Source organism: Zeugodacus cucurbitae, chromosome 4 (assembly GCF_028554725.1).
Source record: "Zeugodacus cucurbitae isolate PBARC_wt_2022May chromosome 4, idZeuCucr1.2, whole genome shotgun sequence".
Lineage (NCBI taxonomy): Eukaryota > Metazoa > Arthropoda > Insecta > Diptera > Tephritidae > Zeugodacus > Zeugodacus cucurbitae.
Genome location: NC_071669.1, coordinates 363,022 through 381,939, shown reverse-complemented (window position 1 = coordinate 381,939; position 18,918 = coordinate 363,022). Strand labels below are relative to the sequence as shown.

General features: G+C 35.1%; 2 protein-coding genes across 13 annotated transcripts; one reads left to right on the top strand and one right to left on the bottom strand.

Moving 5' to 3' along the window:
• Positions 1-104: 104 nt before the first annotated feature.
• Positions 105-9,261, bottom strand: LOC105208647 (zinc finger E-box-binding homeobox 1). Of its 12 annotated transcripts, XM_054229081.1 has the most exons (6): positions 8,768-9,258; positions 2,946-3,277; positions 2,768-2,870; positions 2,516-2,713; positions 1,808-1,956; positions 106-1,693 (listed from the first exon to the last, which is right to left on the bottom strand). In XM_054229081.1, the coding sequence occupies exons 2-6, from the start codon at positions 3,165-3,167 to the stop codon at positions 824-826; spliced, it is 1,542 nt and encodes a 513-aa protein (XP_054085056.1). In that variant the 5' UTR covers positions 3,168-3,277; positions 8,768-9,258; the 3' UTR covers positions 106-823. The 12 variants fall into 12 exon arrangements, with proteins under 12 accessions (XP_054085055.1, XP_054085050.1, XP_054085056.1 ...); XM_054229080.1 differs by having other exon boundaries at positions 105-1,693; positions 2,516-2,870; positions 8,768-9,261; XM_054229078.1 differs by having other exon boundaries at positions 107-1,693; positions 2,534-2,713; positions 2,768-3,277; positions 8,768-9,257.
• A 5,581-nt stretch (positions 9,262-14,842) lies between these two features.
• On the top strand, positions 14,843-18,832 carry LOC105208566 (protein O-mannosyltransferase 1). The gene is made up of 5 exons (XM_011178528.3): positions 14,843-16,181; positions 16,243-16,808; positions 16,868-17,457; positions 17,588-17,774; positions 17,840-18,832. The coding sequence occupies exons 1-5, from the start codon at positions 15,379-15,381 to the stop codon at positions 18,610-18,612; spliced, it is 2,919 nt and encodes a 972-aa protein (XP_011176830.2). The 5' UTR covers positions 14,843-15,378; the 3' UTR covers positions 18,613-18,832.
• Positions 18,833-18,918: the final 86 nt, after the last annotated feature.

The window sequence follows — 18,918 nt, the reverse complement described above, 5'->3', positions numbered from 1 at the left end:
ACTAGTTTTATAACTTGTACATACAAATATGTATAATTTGTTACTTTACAATTCGAAACGATATTATTGTATTTTCTTTACATTTCATTAAGCATTCTTATTTTCAGTATACATATAAAAAATACATTCCTTATATTTCATTCTACTAGATTTATTTGTTATAATAATATCGTATTAATTGTTTATACTTAAATAGTATAAATGGAATTTATTATTATATTTGTGTTAATAGTTACTTTCGAATTTACATACTTATTACTTTGTGTTATTTACAATGATGTAATGTGTGAAATAAGTATGCTATTATATTTTAATTATTACATACATATTAAATATGTATTTTCACAAGACGGGAATTTGTAAATACAACTATTGTGGGTGACATAGCGGATATCCCTTCAGTCCTTGCCATGTTCATTATAATAGTCGTACTTATATCTTATAATTATGTTCTCATAAGGTTTTACTTATTTGTTCGGCGGCGTATGATGTTCATTAATGTTTGCATAAGTCATATTTGTCCCAAAATGCTATGATAAAATTTGGAGATTAATTTACCAAAATAAAAATAACAATAATGTAGTAATGTAGCATTGTGCAAGTGCTGCTTTGAGTTCTAAAATAAACGAAAGTGCTTTCAATAACAGTGTTTATAAAGATACTAAAAAACTACAAAGAGAATCTAAAGCGAACTCCTTTCAAATTTTGCAAGTTGCAATGTTAAATTATAACTAATTAGTGTTAATTTAGTTTCCAGCAATTACTAACGATCTATGTATATTGAATTTCAGCTGACTTTACAAAAATCATTGCCGCCATTGGGCTAATTAAGCATTTGTTGTTGCTGTTGTTGGGTTACCACAACATGTTGCATTTGTTGTGTATGCATCTGTTGTTGGAGCTGTTGTTGTTGTTGCTGCTGCTGTTGCTGAGTACTTGAATGATGTTGTTGTAGTTGTGCAGAACTTGACGACTGAGGTTGTACCTCAGTAATTGTTGTTACAGTTATTGGCTGTAGCATACTGGTCCCATGCTCGCTCTCATTCTGCATGCTAAGCTCAGCTTTTACCCGGCGTGCAATATGCGAACGTGTGTGTTTTCGTAGGTGATCTTTGCGGTAGAAACCCTTCCCACATTCATGACATAAGTGACGTTTTTCTCCCGAATGTATCACGAAGTGCAAACTCAATTGTTCTTTCCGCTTAAACGCCTTCAAACAGACTGTACATATATATGGTCTTTCTGGATTATGAGACTGTTTATGACGCGTCAAATGATCTTTGCGCTTCAAGGCCGCCTGACAAATATCGCAGATATAGCGTCTCTCGAGATTGTGCCCAACCAAATGTATTTCGAGCAAATCCGGCTCGGGATATGCTACTTGGCATTCGGGGCATAAATATAAAGGGCTCCCATCCAGCGCTGTAGTAAGCCGAATTTCTCCTGGTCTCAATTTCGGTTTCCGATCCTTAGGACGTTTTTTTCGTTTCTTCTTTTTCGATGTAGTAGTTGCACTAACAGCTGGGGCCATTGTCACAACGTCACTAGTCGATGGATCTGCTTGTATGTGCATCGTTGTTGCTTCTTGGTGCTGTTGTGGTTGCTGTATTTGTGCCTCCGTTTGTTGTTGAGGTATAGTAATGGTTGTTGTCCCCCCAATGGTATTGATGCCAATCGGTGCTCCCGTTTGTACCTGTAAAACATGTTAGACCAAGAACATTCCTCTTTTATCAATAACCGTACCATTAAAAAGTAGCAAATATATTTAATACACACGCGCATACATATATTTGTATCTTATACTTACTACACCCTGATTTTCTTTCTTTATCGTTTCGGCCGAATACTTGAGGAAATGATGTAGCGACAATGGTAGTGTGTTTGCTGGAAGATGGGAGAGGTAATCAGCTACTGTGGTACCTGGTGTTAACGATTGCCATGAGGTATTTTGTAGAACTACACAAACATCGGTAACGGAAAGAAATTTTAATCATAACTAATACATTAGTCTGTAATACGAAATTACGATTTGTTAATATGTCGGTTTAAATTTTGTCTGCAAGCATTTTTCATGTCATCAGCTGTATCATTGTTTTTTGTTTATAGAACAAATGTAGGATGAATAAAAAAGTAATGACAACAAAATTCTATCTGACTTTAATATCTATAATGCAAATAAAGCTAGTTTGGTTTCAAAATCAACCAAACAGAACACCTAACTTTCTATATCTACAAGGCAACAAGTCGGTAACCAGGGTGCGCTACCAGCGATTTTTATTGAGGATTCAAGGCCGAAATCACAAAAGTAACCGAAACTCTTGTGTACGTGTGAAAGTCCATCTCTTTCTTACACATGAGAGTAATAAGCATTATTTTTTCATTTAATGGAGTTTCGAGTTTCGATTCAATCTTACTCGATAAGTGTCCGGTTGGTGAAAATCAGATTTTAGTCAATTGATCATTCTTATTGAACATTACAGCCAATTAGATTAGTACTGTCCCAATTTTAACTCACCAAGCTTTGTATCCACACCTTGTTGTTGTAAAATTGCATTGCACAAGTCCTGTGTTAATTCTTGTGGGGCTGAAACTTGTTGTTGTTGTTGTTGTTGAACATGTAGTTGCTGCTGCTGTGGAGTATTTGTAATCGCTGCACCTACAGCTGCCGTTGACGAAGAAGCGGTTATCGTATTTTGTGGATACGCAATGGCTGCTGTAATCAAATGTTTATCATCCGCCTGTTGTGTAGTGTACATTGGTAAGTTACCATATTGTGGCTGTTGTTGTGTGCCGCTGGTGCCTGCTGTTTCTATGGTCACCAAATGTCCATTGTATTTATCCCCTTGTGGCTCATCGCCTGATGTGCGGAACTTGGCATGTAAGGCGGTAACGGTTGTTCCAGTCGCGATCGGTATTGCGGGTTGATTAAAATGTGTCATACTTACGTTGGCAGAAGATTGTTGTTGTTGTTGCTGCTGCTGTGGTTGGTAACGAGCACTGGTGGAGGCAGTTTCGTCCTGTTGCGTTGCACCTTGGGAAGTTACACCGGCAACCGCTGCCGCAGATGTTACGGTGGAAACTTGTGGCGCTGCTGTTGTCGTGAACTGTGGCAACCCAGGAATAGTGGTTGTACCAGGGAAAGTATTACCAAACGGTGAAAAGTTCATTGCGATCCAAAAATAACGATATTTTTGTATAATTCTGCAAAGGATTCACTTCTTTCCCGTGTAAAGGCAATTCTATTCCTAATACTCAATTCCAACTGATGTGGATGTGTCTGAAACAATTATGACATACCACAGCAAGAATTAACAACTGTAAACAAGGAATATTTTTATATAAAATGTCAATTGTATAATGTACGTATGTACATATGTATATGCATTCCCATAACCCTACCCGTGCCTATTTAAGTAAAAAGTTTAAATGCAGAGTTCCTCCTGTTTTTGTTCTAGTATCATTAAACATATATATAAAAAATTAATAAAATAATCTGAGTATGGACTAAGTTTTGGGAAACTGTGGAGATTGTCATGAGAAGCTACTACAAAAGTGCTAATAATTATTATAACAACTATACTAACTAAAAAGTTGTAAATAAACTATTTTATTATTTAATCAATTACAAAGCTTCATACAAACTTATAGACCATACATAATGAAGTCAAACAAACAATATAACATCACAGTTATAAATACATGCATGCCAGAAACCATTAGAGCATATATTATATCACTGTTGATAAGCAAACAGGGTTGGAGTGCAATTTATGATGCGCATGACCAAAGCAAAAGGTTTCAGAATAATTTAGAACCAATGCGGTGAGAGGTAGTCGAGTATTGGATAGTGATGAGCGTCGGAATATGTTGCAAGCGAAAATCAGTTAATTTAACCGCATACTTTTACTTCCGGGTGCACTAAATGAAAACATAAGAGGACAGGGAGGATGTATTCTCTCGTACTCTATCAAATCTTTTTTTTAGTAAAAGAAAAGAAAAGTGTAATTGATAATATAAAGTAATATGCGTTCACTACGAATTACGGTAGACCTTAACTTCAGGAGTCATACATCATGCATACATATACACTACTCCTTGTTATTATTAAATGGTTATCTTATGAAAGCACTTCATTTGTATTTTGTGCATTGGTAACAGAGAAATTCCAATAGTACATCGATTTTTCAAATAGGAAATTACTGAGTGAATTAACTAACCTCAAACCACTTAAATGTTTCAAGTGCGACAACTACCGCACTCAAAGATCTGCACGTTGACTGGTCGAGCGCGTCATTAATGTAATAACAATCCTGCATCATGTGAGGTATATGATACCAGGAATTAAAGTGGTTGTGAGAGTATGTATGATTACTGTAGTGTTAGTATCACATTTTTCATTAACTGTTTGCTTCAATATTTTTACATATTTTATTTATTTATTTCTTATTTGTGTCGGTTACAAGATTTGACTCGAATATCACTACTGTAATTAATAGATTAATATATGTAATTATTTATTATGGTTTAATAATTTAATTTTTCACAGCTTTGTGTGTGTTTATTTGTGAAAAGTCATTTGATTATGATTGCTGTAACTATAATTGTTTTTTCTTGGTAAACCCTCTTGCATTTAATAAACCATTCATGTGGATTATAGCAGTGCTATTGTAAAGGAATAAAACTGCTAACAAAAGCACCGACAACCATCCGAAAAGAAGCATTGCACTTTTTAAACAAAAGAAAATCCACGGAATATGGCTAGTGAAATGTGTACAATAACACCGCTACGATCTTTTGGATTGCAATAAAATTTTTTCTATTCAGCAGTGATTTTTAAAGAGACAGTTGTCTGTATGTGTTTAGATTGGAACACTGATTCAGTAACAATTTTTTTTCCTTGTCATTACCCCAATCAATAAAAACCACTGCTGTCTGCGTCACGCCGTCCCAAAATTATGCTCTCCGTTCTCTTCTGTTATTGTTTTATTTTTGTTGGTAACGTCGACCTTTTTTCTTAATAGTTGTCAAAACGAATAAAAAACCCCAAAATACACACGCTCAGTTGCACCTAACGGTATACGGCACACATATAGGACTGTAGCGTACGAATAATTTGGAATCGGAAAGCATGCACTTCACTATAGCAGGACAATCATCCCCTACACCTACACAGCCGAAAGCGTTTCCCGAACAAAAGGAAGAGAGAGAGAAATAAACAAATGAGAATATGTAGGAAGTGAAAAAAAAAATTTTGACAATATTTAATACATGTGTATGTACATACATGTAGATATGTACGATATTCAAATATTATATTTTGTTCAATTATTTTGTTAAATACTTTCACAAAAATTAAGTTAATATATTAAAAATTTGAGACGCGTATTTTTTAACGAAGGGGAAGAATTGTTTTGTTTTTTAAATGTAGTGGCTCTGAAGACAAAAACGTACAAATATATGGACCATCACAATTTAGGAGGAATATTTAAAAAATACTTTAATATAATAATTAAAAACATGGGATTTCACCATATGCATACATTTATAACTGAATCTTATTTCTAATCATCTACACTTTGAATACATATTTATATTCAAAGGAAGTAATAAGGAAATCTAGTGATACAACCGATTTTAATAAAATATGAAACTTGATTTCACTTTCTTCGACTCGTGGATTGCGTGACCTCAATACGAATCACCAACACCAGTGTTTACGCACCACCAGGGTAACAACTATTAGGCGCAGTGATTTCATCCCCGCCATTATCAAACATCATCTCTGCAGTGGCTGTTGCATAGGCAGGCACATACGAGAATGTTGCCAACACCAGTAAATTTACTTACATCACAAATATGCATATGGTCGTGATGTCCGTCGCGTCTACAAAACCACGCCATTGGCATCACCACATGTTCAACATCACGGTCAAGGACAACTGTATTGTGGGTTGGGAGCGAATGGAGAGTTCACTTGGCCCAGCAAATTCCAAATGCAATCACTTCGCATTTTGGCCCTGTTGACCTCTTCCTTTACCTCTGAATGCAATGCGACCAATGCAGTATAAGGGAGAGAGTATGCCAGGGCAGATTGTTCGACTTCCATTTCACTTCCACTATATATTTCGGCATTCCACCATTGCTATTAGCTGAATGTTCCGTGTTTGTGGAAAATAATTATGGCACAGTGGTTTTAGAATGCTTTTAGTTTTTATTATTTTCCTCTAGTTTTTATTATTTTTCCCTTAGTTGCTTAAAAGGACTACATTTTATTTGATTGAGAATACTAATCTGTAACGGGATCAGTATAATACATACATATGTGTAACGAGAATGAAGCTTATACATATGTACATATGTTCGACGAAATTACGAACAAAAAACTCAAGCAAATCATGAATCTAAGTAAGAAGAAAGTAAAAAAAACTACTATTTCACCGAGAGTCCTACTCGGATAGTTTGAAACTAGTCCAAATTACTTGCTTTTTCGAACAGTAATGGAGTCATATGAAATATTATTAATATCCTTCTCCAACCCAAATGTTAAAGTCTCTGCAACAATAAACCAAAGCAGGGATATTGTTATTGGTACTGTATGTACAGTGGCAGACAGCACCATACCAATAGTCATTGAATCCATATCGTCATCGTCCCTGTTGCACCGCCACCATAAACATTTGTGTCATAATCTGCTCGTTTCTATATATGCATATGTATATTTACACCTACACACTTACAAGCATTATATGTGCATATGTATGCAATAATGCACATTGCACTTTACGCTGCTTCAACATATGAGTGTACGATGTATGCATTCTGTATGTATTCGGGGTACAACATTTTGAAAGTCTACGAGTATTTGTGCGCACGCAAACACTGAGATGTATGTACGTTCCACCCTGCGTCCCCTCTCTTTGCAAGTGCAGCAGTCGCGTCAGCAGCAATTGCATCCCTTCTTTATTGGCGAGTTGGCCGCGGCAAGTGCATTTACCTCAGCGGGTAAATGTCGCAAATATGCTCACACTCTCTCCGCTCTCTAATGCTTGTTACGTACATTTGTATGTGTATGTGCTCAAACATATGAACATGTTGCCAAATATTCAACGGTCCTGACCGCTAGACGATGGTTATTGTGGGCGGTTTCTACTTCAATTTACACACACATACTCGTATATGGCTGACGACGACGCCGGCATGGTATCGTAGCCGGGTTTCAGCGCGAGTTGGCCTTGGTAGTCGCGAACGCGATTGCAACTTCTGAATAGCTAAATACACTTGGTGGATGTTGATTGCAGGCTGTTGCTTTGCATTGCACGCGTGAGTACAAACGGGGTATGCAGATTTGGCAGCGATATCTGCATACTCATAGGAATATATGAGCATAAGCACAATTGTGGGAAGGCTGCGGTTGTTGCATTACAGCCGCCGCCTTTTCCATGGCCTGTTAACGGTGCGCTTCCTACGAGTACTTGCCAGTTTTTTATGTTCTCTGACATTGAATGCCGAAGACTGGGCGCTACTCCTAGCCTCCGCCGTATTTATATCACCGTTATTCTCATCGTCGTCGTGTCGTCGGCCTTGCATCCTTGCAGCGTGCAATGTACTTTCGTCCTTGCAGTCGTTGCGTCGTGTTGTTGCCTTGTAGCCATGGCGTATTGAAATCGAAATTGGGTTGCCGTGAAATTTCGCTGTTTGTTGATGAACGACCTACTCCTTGTTGTCGGCATCAATGCTGCCTCTGAAGTTGTACATGTTTTCGTTTTTATTGTTGTTGGTTTTCTACTGCTGCAACTGGTGTTATGCACTTTGGTGCAAGTGACCAAATTTCAATAGAGTTATTTTTGTTTTCCTTTTGCAGTTTCATCGTTTTGGTTGAAATTCGCTGTTTCGTGTGTCCTTGAGCTACTTCGTTGTTCTTTATGTTCATCATTTACTTTACGCGGATGTATGAATGTATATACATATCTACATACATACGTAGTCAGTTAATTCGTGGGGTGAATGACTTTTTTATTGAGTGATATCGCAAGGTCAGGTGGTATATATTGTAAGCTCTACCAATATGAATTAACACTTAAAATTTGGTTTTATTACGTGATAATAAGAACTATTAATTCACTAAATGTCATCTACATACATACTATATATTCAAAATTAAAAAAAAAACTTATTGATAATGATAGAAAATATACCTTAAATGGTTTGTCATCGTTTGTTTTAAAATATAAATGGATAGTCATTTTGAAATGACGTTAATAAATGGATCAAATAAATCGTTATCAAAAGACAAAACTGTAAATAGCATATCAGATAGCGCACAATCTAACATATTCTATTATATATCATCATTTAGTGCGTAATATTAATAATGAAACCAATATAATATAATAATTATTAATAGTAATACTAAAATAGTGTGGACCCGGATTTTCCTCAACTATTATTCCTGTAACGAAAAACTCCAAAATATTTGAAAAATCTTCTTAAGCAATTATTTTACCCTATTATAGCCGGGGAGTTCGCATTTAATATTATTAACGGCACTACTAAAGATAGAAATAAATACATATAAATATTACCCAAACTGTCCCAGACTAAAATATTAAATTGACTAATAAATTCGCGAATACAACAATTCTTATTTCTCTTTAACTTTTGTATTCACTTTCCTCATAATACGCTCAGGTAAATACAAAAACAAACCCAGACTAAATATTACATATACACACTTGTGAAACATTTACTATTTCTGCACTCTACTTACAAGTTCAGCATAAACTATTGGACTGGCGAGTAGACGAAACAAATTGTGATTTTGTGAAAATCGCGACTACGACGGCGAAAATTCGGCGCGAGTTCCGTTTACAAGTGCACAATACTTACAAACAAGCTTTTATCATTCTGAGATGACAGCAGCAATACCGCTGACAGATCCGAATGTGTAAGCGGCGACTTCACGATTACAACTACTACAAATACTATAGTAATACAGTTGCTGTACTTGGGCCATGCATTAATATGCGACAGCGAGTGCTCCAGTGACTACGATTAAACCGACAACAAAAAACGATTATTTCAAAGCGGTAAATTTGTATGTGTGCTCATGACATCAGGCAGACACGAATAACAGAAACATATAAAAACACATGCTTGTAAAACAACAATTTCAAAATGCACATAAGCGCATATTCAAATTCGGCAGACATTACAACAACAGAAACATAGCGAAATCAAACCAAACTACCAACACAAATACCTAGAATGCATATCGGAAAAACAAAAGCATTTACAACAACAAAATTTCGAAATAACAAACGTGCGCAGACATTCGACCAAACACACATTTCCACGACATACATATGTATGTTTATGCGCTATTATGCACCCAAAAAACATTACTCTTCATTTGTCTTTGCTAGGTTTATAGTACATTACTCATACGCCCGCTGTCTGCAATGAGTCGCAACTCTATTGATATCTACCTGGACCGACGTGTGTGAATCTATTTAAACTGCAAATTTCCCCAATACAGTACGTTTCTTTTTACGCAGATTTCTTCGGCAATTATTCTTTACCCTTCATTTCATATAGTTTAGGTACAAGTTAATATTTCCTTATACTTACATTCTCAAACTTGCAAACTCGCTCCTATTTGTATAGGCAAAATTGCATTTTCACTTCTCTTTCAACAACCCCATTTTATTATATGTATATGTAGAGCTCTCTCAAATTTTAGAAGTACACATCCCTAATTTTCTCTCTATTGCACTGCCATTTAAATTTTCCCGCGTGGCGTATACGTAATATTCTCATTTCTCTTTTGTCATACATGTGTATGTATGCAAAAATGTTTGTACACACCTAAAAGTATTTACTTTTATACGCGTAAATCTTTATATACATGCATAAATTTATATTCATATACATATGTACATATATTTATTTATGTACTTACTGTAAACGCACCGTACAAAGGTTGGTTAGAAATTGTTGAAACCCGTAAAAATGTGTATGTATACATATTCATTTATCGTACATAATAGGTGTCCTTCTCTTTATGAAAACAGTAACAGAAATTCAGAAATATTTTACATAAATTCAAAACAAATTTCACTACCAATAAAAAGTCTTCCTCATTTTATAAATTTATAATGTTTACACTTTTATTTCGGCATTTCATTGGAAAGTTCATTAAGCTAACTGAATCGCAAAGTCCTGCAGTAAACATTAACAAATTTTTGACAAATGTTCCTACAAACTTCCTTAAACATATTTTTATAGTTGGCAAAACTATCCATCCATTCCGCAGATGTCAAACACAAATGAAGTAATATATTCGTAAATATTCAAAATCATTGCAGGCATAGAAAATGAAAAAGTAATTTCTAAAAGCAGCAAACGTGGGGTTTCCCTCTCATACTCTGACGACAATTTTCCTTCATCTCAGTGCTCTACTAACACATACTCGTACTTTGGCGTCTGACATTTGTAAATTTTCATTCATAAAACTCACCGCCAAATACCAAAATCTAAAATTCTAAACAACACCAATATTTCATTATTGTTTTTTTCCCCTAGAGATGGATATGGCAGACATTCCACTAAGCACGCGATGGTAGCCACGTATTAACAGTGTTAGTAGTAGTACAACTTAGTTAAAACATACACGAATTTATGGAACTTGTTCATTACGCAACCTCTGGTGAAAGCTGTTAATTGGTTTATACATATGTATGTAGGTATATAACCTCTTAAATTTATTTTAGACTGCATCGAAAAGTATTCACCCTACATGAGCAAAGGTTTTTGTATGGAGGTTATGGATGATGGTAGAAAAAGGAGTGCCGTTCATTAAGTTGTATATAAACACATCATATTACAGATGTATATATGCATATTTATAGAATACGCACTATTTAATTTCAGATCGATTGCCAAAAGTACTATTAAAACTATGTATTAATTTTAATTTACTAATTTTTAATCAAAGAAAAATGTGTAAAAAAAATATATATAGTGCTTCTACACATATGTACATATTCATTGAATTAGTTTGAGAAAGAGATATTTGGCATTATTAGCACTTCTCTCCCCAAACTAATTTAACGTTCACATTAAAATTGATATAAATACGCGCATTCATTTTCACATATGTATGTAGGTGTACATAAACGTACATTTGTACATATATAACAAATACTTATGTACACACGTTTTTGTGCAAATTTATTTTGTGGAGACTGTACATTTGCACTAAAAATATATAAAACGCATTTTTGCGGCAATGTTTGAATATTTGTATGGTCTTCCACGTTACATATATATATATGTATGTATATATGTAAAATGTGGATGCAGATAAATTGACGATGCATTTTTTGTTGTAAAAGTTGTTATTGGTTGTGTTTTGTCTAGACTGTACGCAAAATTTATTGTATTAATTGACTTCTTCTATGCATTATTGTTGTTTCAGCTGGAGTCACTATCCCAGCAACAAATCAAAAACAAAGAAAGATGCTTAACCATTTACTTTTATAGATAGCGTTATATAAAATAAAATAAAATAAATACATGTACATATGCATATCTATACAAGACGCACATCTACATGAATACATACATGTATACTATAGCATAAAGAAATATACATATGTATGTATGTATATACTCTTCTTATTTGGATTTATAGATGAATGGAAAGTTTTTCAGCCTTTATGTGGTGTGTTTCTTGATTTAATCGGTTCTATGACTTCTAGATATGTTAAATACATGATTATATTTTTATGTGTTTGTTTACTAAATAAAAACGCCTTCTTGAATTCTCCAACCATACAACATTAGCACTCGTATACAGAACTTACAATATGACATTCTTCAACTTCGCATTGGTTTTTTCGTAAACAAATATTTACTGTATGGGATGCATAGGTTGCGTTGCGTTTTTACTGTCTTATTAAATTCCACATCTCAAGAATGTTATCCTAAAATTTCCAATCTATCCGAGTAATAGTTTTGATACAGTGTGAAGAAGTTTTTCAAGATTTCTCGAGAACTACTCCACCGATTCTCATAAAATTTCAGACAAGTCTTCGAAATACGATTTTTTTCAAACATAAACTATAAATAAACTACAGGTGTTAGAAATACGAATTTTTTGTTCTATCATAAACTAAAAGTCTAATTTACATTTTTTCGTTCGTCCAAGTTCTAGTTTAAAGTCTCTACTAAACAAGTATTTTTTTTTAACTTCATCCTGATTCATGATCCTGCTAACAGTTATGCAGTCAACACGAACGATCCTTTGTACGTAAGGCTCGCCGGAAAAGCCGTACAGTTGCAGAGTTTTTTGATATTTTACTTAAAAGATATCAGTAATTCATCACTAGATGTTTTCCGAAGTTGGAACCAAATATACTTTTTTTATATAAAAAAATTATTGAAAATAGGTCTTTTTTCGGACCAACCCCAAGATATCCCTTAATGAATGTACACCATATTGGAAGAATGCTTTGCATAGTAGAATTTCGCATAAGGAATTCGAGAATTTAAATTACTATTAATATGACTCAAATTTAATTGGGTTCAGAAAATATAAGTATATCGTGTTTGTCCCGAGCTTCGACCTAACCTCCATTCTTGTGTTAATCGCATCCATACAAAGCAGCACATATTAGCCAAATCCTAGCCACAGACATTCAAAATTAACTTGCAAAACAGTTCACCTGTATGTAGGAGATAAAAAAACAAAACTGCAAAATTTTTATATCTTATGAATAAATCATATCACTAGTGGAAACAGTTCAAAATATTTTTATATTGTTTAATTGATGGTAATTTTAAATACATATGCACATATGTATGTATGTATGTTTGTTTAGAACCATTAAACGTACATATAACAAACAACAGTTGGCAACTACCTATTCTATTGTGTGCATCATGTTTGGAGAATATATCGTGTGTTAACTCCTACTCAGAAATAAAATATGCTAATTGACTCCTTTCAGATTTACCTATACACATACGCAAACTAGAAAGTGTTAACGAAAGTCACAATCACAGATATACTATAAGTCTATAGACGCCTAATATACATACATACATTTGTATGTGCATAGATTCACCATTCATACATCGTATTAGTGGCAACATCCAAAATTCGTAGATTTATTGGTATTGACGTCTAATCGTGTCATTGGGGCATGCTTTTTTGGTCCCATGAATCGATAATAGTATTTAAAACAACTCGTGTTGTTATTGCTTTTAATGAGGATAGTACTTACCTCATTATACGAGCTTATGCTCGTAGTTTGAGTCTTTACATACAACACTCCGAGTACTGGTCATTTTCGGTAAGAGCACACACGAGCGTGTGAAATGCATAGTCACACAGTTGCAAATCCATGGAAGCGGAGTTTTGTTGATACCATATACTCGTACGTACATATGTATAGTATTATGCAATAGAATATCGAATCTTATTTCAGCGACTACCGGCATTGAACCCTTGACTCTGTCATATGTACATACATATATATATATATGCAAACATCATTAAATAGACTCTAAATTATTTACTTTACCATATACATATGTAACAATTGGAAATGTGTAAGAAACCATCAGATTTTCATGTGTTCAGGGTGGCGTACTGAACTCATGAAGATCAGATGGTTTTTTAGGAATTTTTTTGACAAAACTATTTGAGGTAGAAGTCCTTTACATTTATTGCAAATTTAATATACTATATGCTTTATAAATATAAAAAAAATGTGTTATCGTGTACACCGTCTCGAAAAATGTGGTTTTGAGATAAACGCAAAAGAATGAGAAGAGAAAATGTACTATCGCCGCGCTCCCACCGCGCTTACGTCTAATGACCATAACTTTCGTAATTATTGAGACATTTTTTCGGAGACTTCTCAAAATACTCGTTAGAATATAGACTTTAAAATTAAGCAAAAAAAAAAATATTTTTTGGAAATTTCAGGGTGGCGCAACCCCTCAATTAGGGGGACATTGAAGACACAATAAAACCAAATATATAGTAAATATGGAAATATAATAACCTTTGCGGTCCTATTATGTCTGCTTCAGTGCCGTATTACGCCGATACCATCCCGTAATTTAAATGATAAATATTGTATTATATACAAACATCTAAATTAAAGACTAATGGAATACTTTTCGAATGACTTTATTCATATGACCTTTCGTAAATTAAACTACAGATATTTATTTGCCAATTTTATTTCATCATTTAATGACTGTTTGTAAGTCGAAACTTGTGGAGATATATGTATATAAAGTGACAGATACCGAAATGATCAAGATAACAAATCGGCGGAGAAATTATTTATACAATTAAAATCATCGACACTTGATGTTTTGTTATATGTGGATATATGTACATATATAAATTAAATTAAATCACATAAAAAGTCTTAACGAAAAATTTTTTGAACTAGATGTTTTATCTGACAAATCATATCTGGCGATATGACAAAGATCATATCGTGTACATCAACGTCATATAAATACCACCATTTCTATGGAAAAAAATAAGTGGCTGACCAGTTGGACTTACTATTTGCACTAGCTACAGAATACTTAGTTAATTTCACTATAGGCTACAGTTGAAGCCAAAACTCTATGAGACAGAAAACACCGTGAGTGTAATGCTCGTATAAAGGTATTGAAACACTTAAACAAAAGTGGAAAATCTGATGAAGTAATTTTGTTCGGATTTTTTAAAAACATATTTTCTTTAATATAAAGTGTTACTTTAAAACATTTTCCATATTTGTAGTATTTAACACATTCTTTAAGTTACAGAGAGGATGAAAATAACTTGTTTAGTATTCGTATATGACCAAAATAATAATAATAACCAAAACATAAGTATGTGAGAGCACCACGCAGAGAAGCATTGAGTAGCAGAGAAGAAACGACAAAGGCACTGTTGTGGCCAACAACATTTAACCAGCGAAGTTTGTGGCCGAAGGTGCGCACAACATTTCGAAAGCCGTATGATTTAGTTGTTAAATCAGAATACGTGGCGTCGGTTGTGATCACGATATTCGTGCTGTGTGTTGTAAGATACATACAAATATTAATAGTAGAAATCTTACAACATTCCAATAAACTGGTCGTGCATGCGTGATGTGTAAAACATGCAAGTCTAGATTAGACTCAAATTTTAATTGAAAATTATTCTTAAAATTGAACATGTATTTTCCAATTTGTATTACGAGTATGTTATTCACATTTGACTAAACTGAAGTTTTGTATTGTTGTTAGAGAAAGAGATAAATATTTAAAAAGTATAGTGCGTGAGTAAAGAAAAAGCGAGTTAATAGAGTAAGCAGTTCGTAGATGGCTATGTCAAGCAATACTACTACCGTGAAACGCCGTAAGACATTAATTAAATCAAAATCAAAATATGCAGACACAAGCAGAAGTGCCGTAACCACTACAGCTACTACAACCAACTTAACTGACCCAGTTGTGAACTCCAGAACGACCGATCTATTTGATAAAGCGACGGAGGCAAACGCGTCATCAAACAAAAGACTTCAACGGTTCTCGTTAAGCGACATACTTGTTGGTATAATGCCAAGAACAACAAAAAAAGAAGCCAGCAGTAACAGTGTGTCGTCAAATACATCAAATAACAATCCCACCACCGCTTTGGTTTTGCGCGCAACATCTCCCACACTCTACAATGGTAGTATAGCTTGTTGCCGAGACGTCAACTGCCGTCTAAATGCGCTAACAGCGCTTATTCAGCAAAAGCACCACCACCAATGCACTCAGCGTGCATCGGTTTGTTCAAATTCATCCTCATCGTCTTATATGTCTCACACAAAGAGCAGCAGACGAAGTAGAAGTTCTACCGTCACTGGTTTGAATCCAACCGAAAGAACAGTGACACCTGCCGAACCAGCAAATTCAGCGGCAGCTTTACGCGACGGTTCACCAGATTCAGGTGTTGGCAGTGATGCTGCAATGGCGAAAGTATTTCATGCCACCACAGAAACAACAAGCGACGATTCCACTTTATCTTCACTAGGGCGATATCTTACCGTACACCTGCAGCTAGATTTGTGTACGTGGTTCTTATTTGTGTTGGCTGTTTGCACACGTTTCTATAAACTCTCAATTCCCCGGCATGTTGTGTAAGTTTTACATTGTGCTTTACAATAATATGTAGTAAGTTATTGTATCTCATATTCGCAGATTTGATGAAATACATTATGGCAAATATATCTCCCTTTACTTGAGAAACATTTTCTTCTTCGACCAGCATCCCCCGCTAGGAAAACAACTGATAGCTGCGGTTGCGTACACTGCCGGCGGTTACGATGGCAATTACACATTTCCACATATCGGAGCAGAATATAATAAAAACGTGCCAATCTTTTGGTTACGCTTTTTACCAGCGTTGTGTGGAAGTGCTTTGGCGCCTATTGTCTACAAGCTCCTCATGTCTGCACGTCTTTCACGATGGTCCGCTTTGTTAGGAGGAGTACTTATTATTTTGGATAATGCTTTACTCACACAATCACGGTTTATTTTAATGGAGTCCATGCTTTTGTTCTTTGAAGCCTGTGGTCTGTATTACATGTTGCGCTTTCAAGATTGTCGTTTCGGTAGTTCTCTTTGGTTGCTATTTGGATTAGCGTCCGCATCGTGTTTTTCTTTTGCCACAAGTGTAAAATATGCTGGGGTTTTGACCTATATCCTTACTGCCTACCTGTCTTGCCGATATTTATGGGATAAACTTTACGATGCTACGCTTTCAAGCAAGTTCCTAATGTTATATACTTAATGCCTATATTATTTCTTACTTTCTCATTTACAGATCTCCATATCATTTTAGAAACCATTGGCCGCATAGTTTTATTCACAATTGTACCAATCCTCTTATATGTAAGCATTTTCTACATTCATTTGCAAACCTTATATCGTGCTGGGCCACATGACAGTATAATGACAAGTGCCTTTCAAGCTTCTCTTGATGGTGGATTGGCTTCAATTACCAAAGGTCAGCCACTCAAAGTGGTTCATGGTTCACAGATAACCCTGCGCCACACGCATGGTCGGACATGTTGGTTACATTCACATGCCCATGTATATCCAGTGCGATATCCGGATAAGCGTGGCTCTTCACATCAACAACAAGTCACTTGCTATTCCTTTAAAGACGTAAATAACTGGTGGATTATTAAGCGTCCAAATCGCGAAGATTTGGTCGTGGGAAATGAGTTGGATGTTATACGTCATGGAGATATTATTCAATTGGTACATGGGATCACCAGTCGTGGGCTCAATTCTCATGATGTGGCCGCACCCATGACTCCACAATGTCAAGAAGTCTCATGTTATATCGACTATGAAATTAAAATGCCAGGCGAATTACTGTGGAGGGTGGAGATTTTGAATCGTGACACAGTAGGTATTAACTAAGTTGAAACGATTAAGTAGGGATCTATGGTATACTTAGAAGATACTTTCCTAAGGTCATTTATCTATCAATAACAATCTTGGATTATGTGAATTATGCTCTAAATTTATTTTTTAGGAAGGACCTGTATGGCATGCTATTAAATCGGAAGTGCGACTTATCCATCATACCACGGGTGCAGCGTTACGGTACAGCGGGCGTCAACTTCCAGAATGGGGTTTCAATCAACATGAGGTGGTGGCAGATCGGACCGTGGAACACAAAGACGCAATATGGAATGTTGAAGAACATCGTTATACAAAAAGTAATTACTTACTGTAAATATATCCATATATAGACTAGACAATTTAGCATTCCTTTTTTACACAGCACAAGACCAACGAGAAAGAGAACGACAACTTCTTAAAGCTGAGATGATTCCAACGAAAAAGACCAAACTAAGTTTTTTAGCGAAATTCTTTGAGTTGCAAACGAAAATGCTTTGGAATACAAAACAGTTAGATGCTCACATGTATAGCTCTTCGCCCCTTGAATGGCCACTGTTGGATAAAGGCATTGCTTATTGGGTTGACACAAAAACCAGCAGTCAGATACATTTGCTTGGTAATATTATTATCTGGTATACCGGAACTGCAGCACTGATTTTCTATATCATACTGAATGTATTCTATGTACTACGCCGACGTCGTCTTTGTTTTGATCTGCCGGAAAGGGAATGGCACCGGTTTCGCCAAATAGGAGACATATTCCTAGTTGCGTACTTTATACATTACCTACCATATTTTACCTTGGACCGGGCGCTGTTTCTGCATAACTATCTTCCTGCCTTCCTGTTCAAACTCTTGCTATTATGTTATGTACTTGAGCACATCGACTATTTGCTACGATTGCACTGTTATGGTAACTGCAAATTTGCCGTAAATGGTACCTTACAACCACAACGGATTTGGCTAGTTCGAAGCTATCGACTTGGCATTTTATTATGGCTAACATCTGTTATATGGGTTTTCATTAAATTTTTGCCATTAACATATGGCATACATAAACTGAGCGTGCATGAGGTGATCAGTTTACGATGGAAAGACACATGGGACTTTATAATACAAGTCAACAAGTCAATAAATAACCCAATAAATAAATAACTCGAACTATTATACCGTGTCTTCTAATTCGGATGGTTGTTATAAGTTAGTATGCATACTTTTACCCATATATTTATTTATGCATATTGACTTTTATTGTCCCGCATATTAGGTAGCCAAAATACGTTTAAGTTATTTATCGCAAATATGATATTAAAAATCTAATTTAATCACTATATTATCGTAATAATAAAACAATAAATATTTCGACAAAAAAGTATTATTTCTCTTTTGATGCATTTTCATTAGAATACATACGTATATTCGACTTTGGGGGATCTTTAAAACTAGTAAGAACAGTGAATG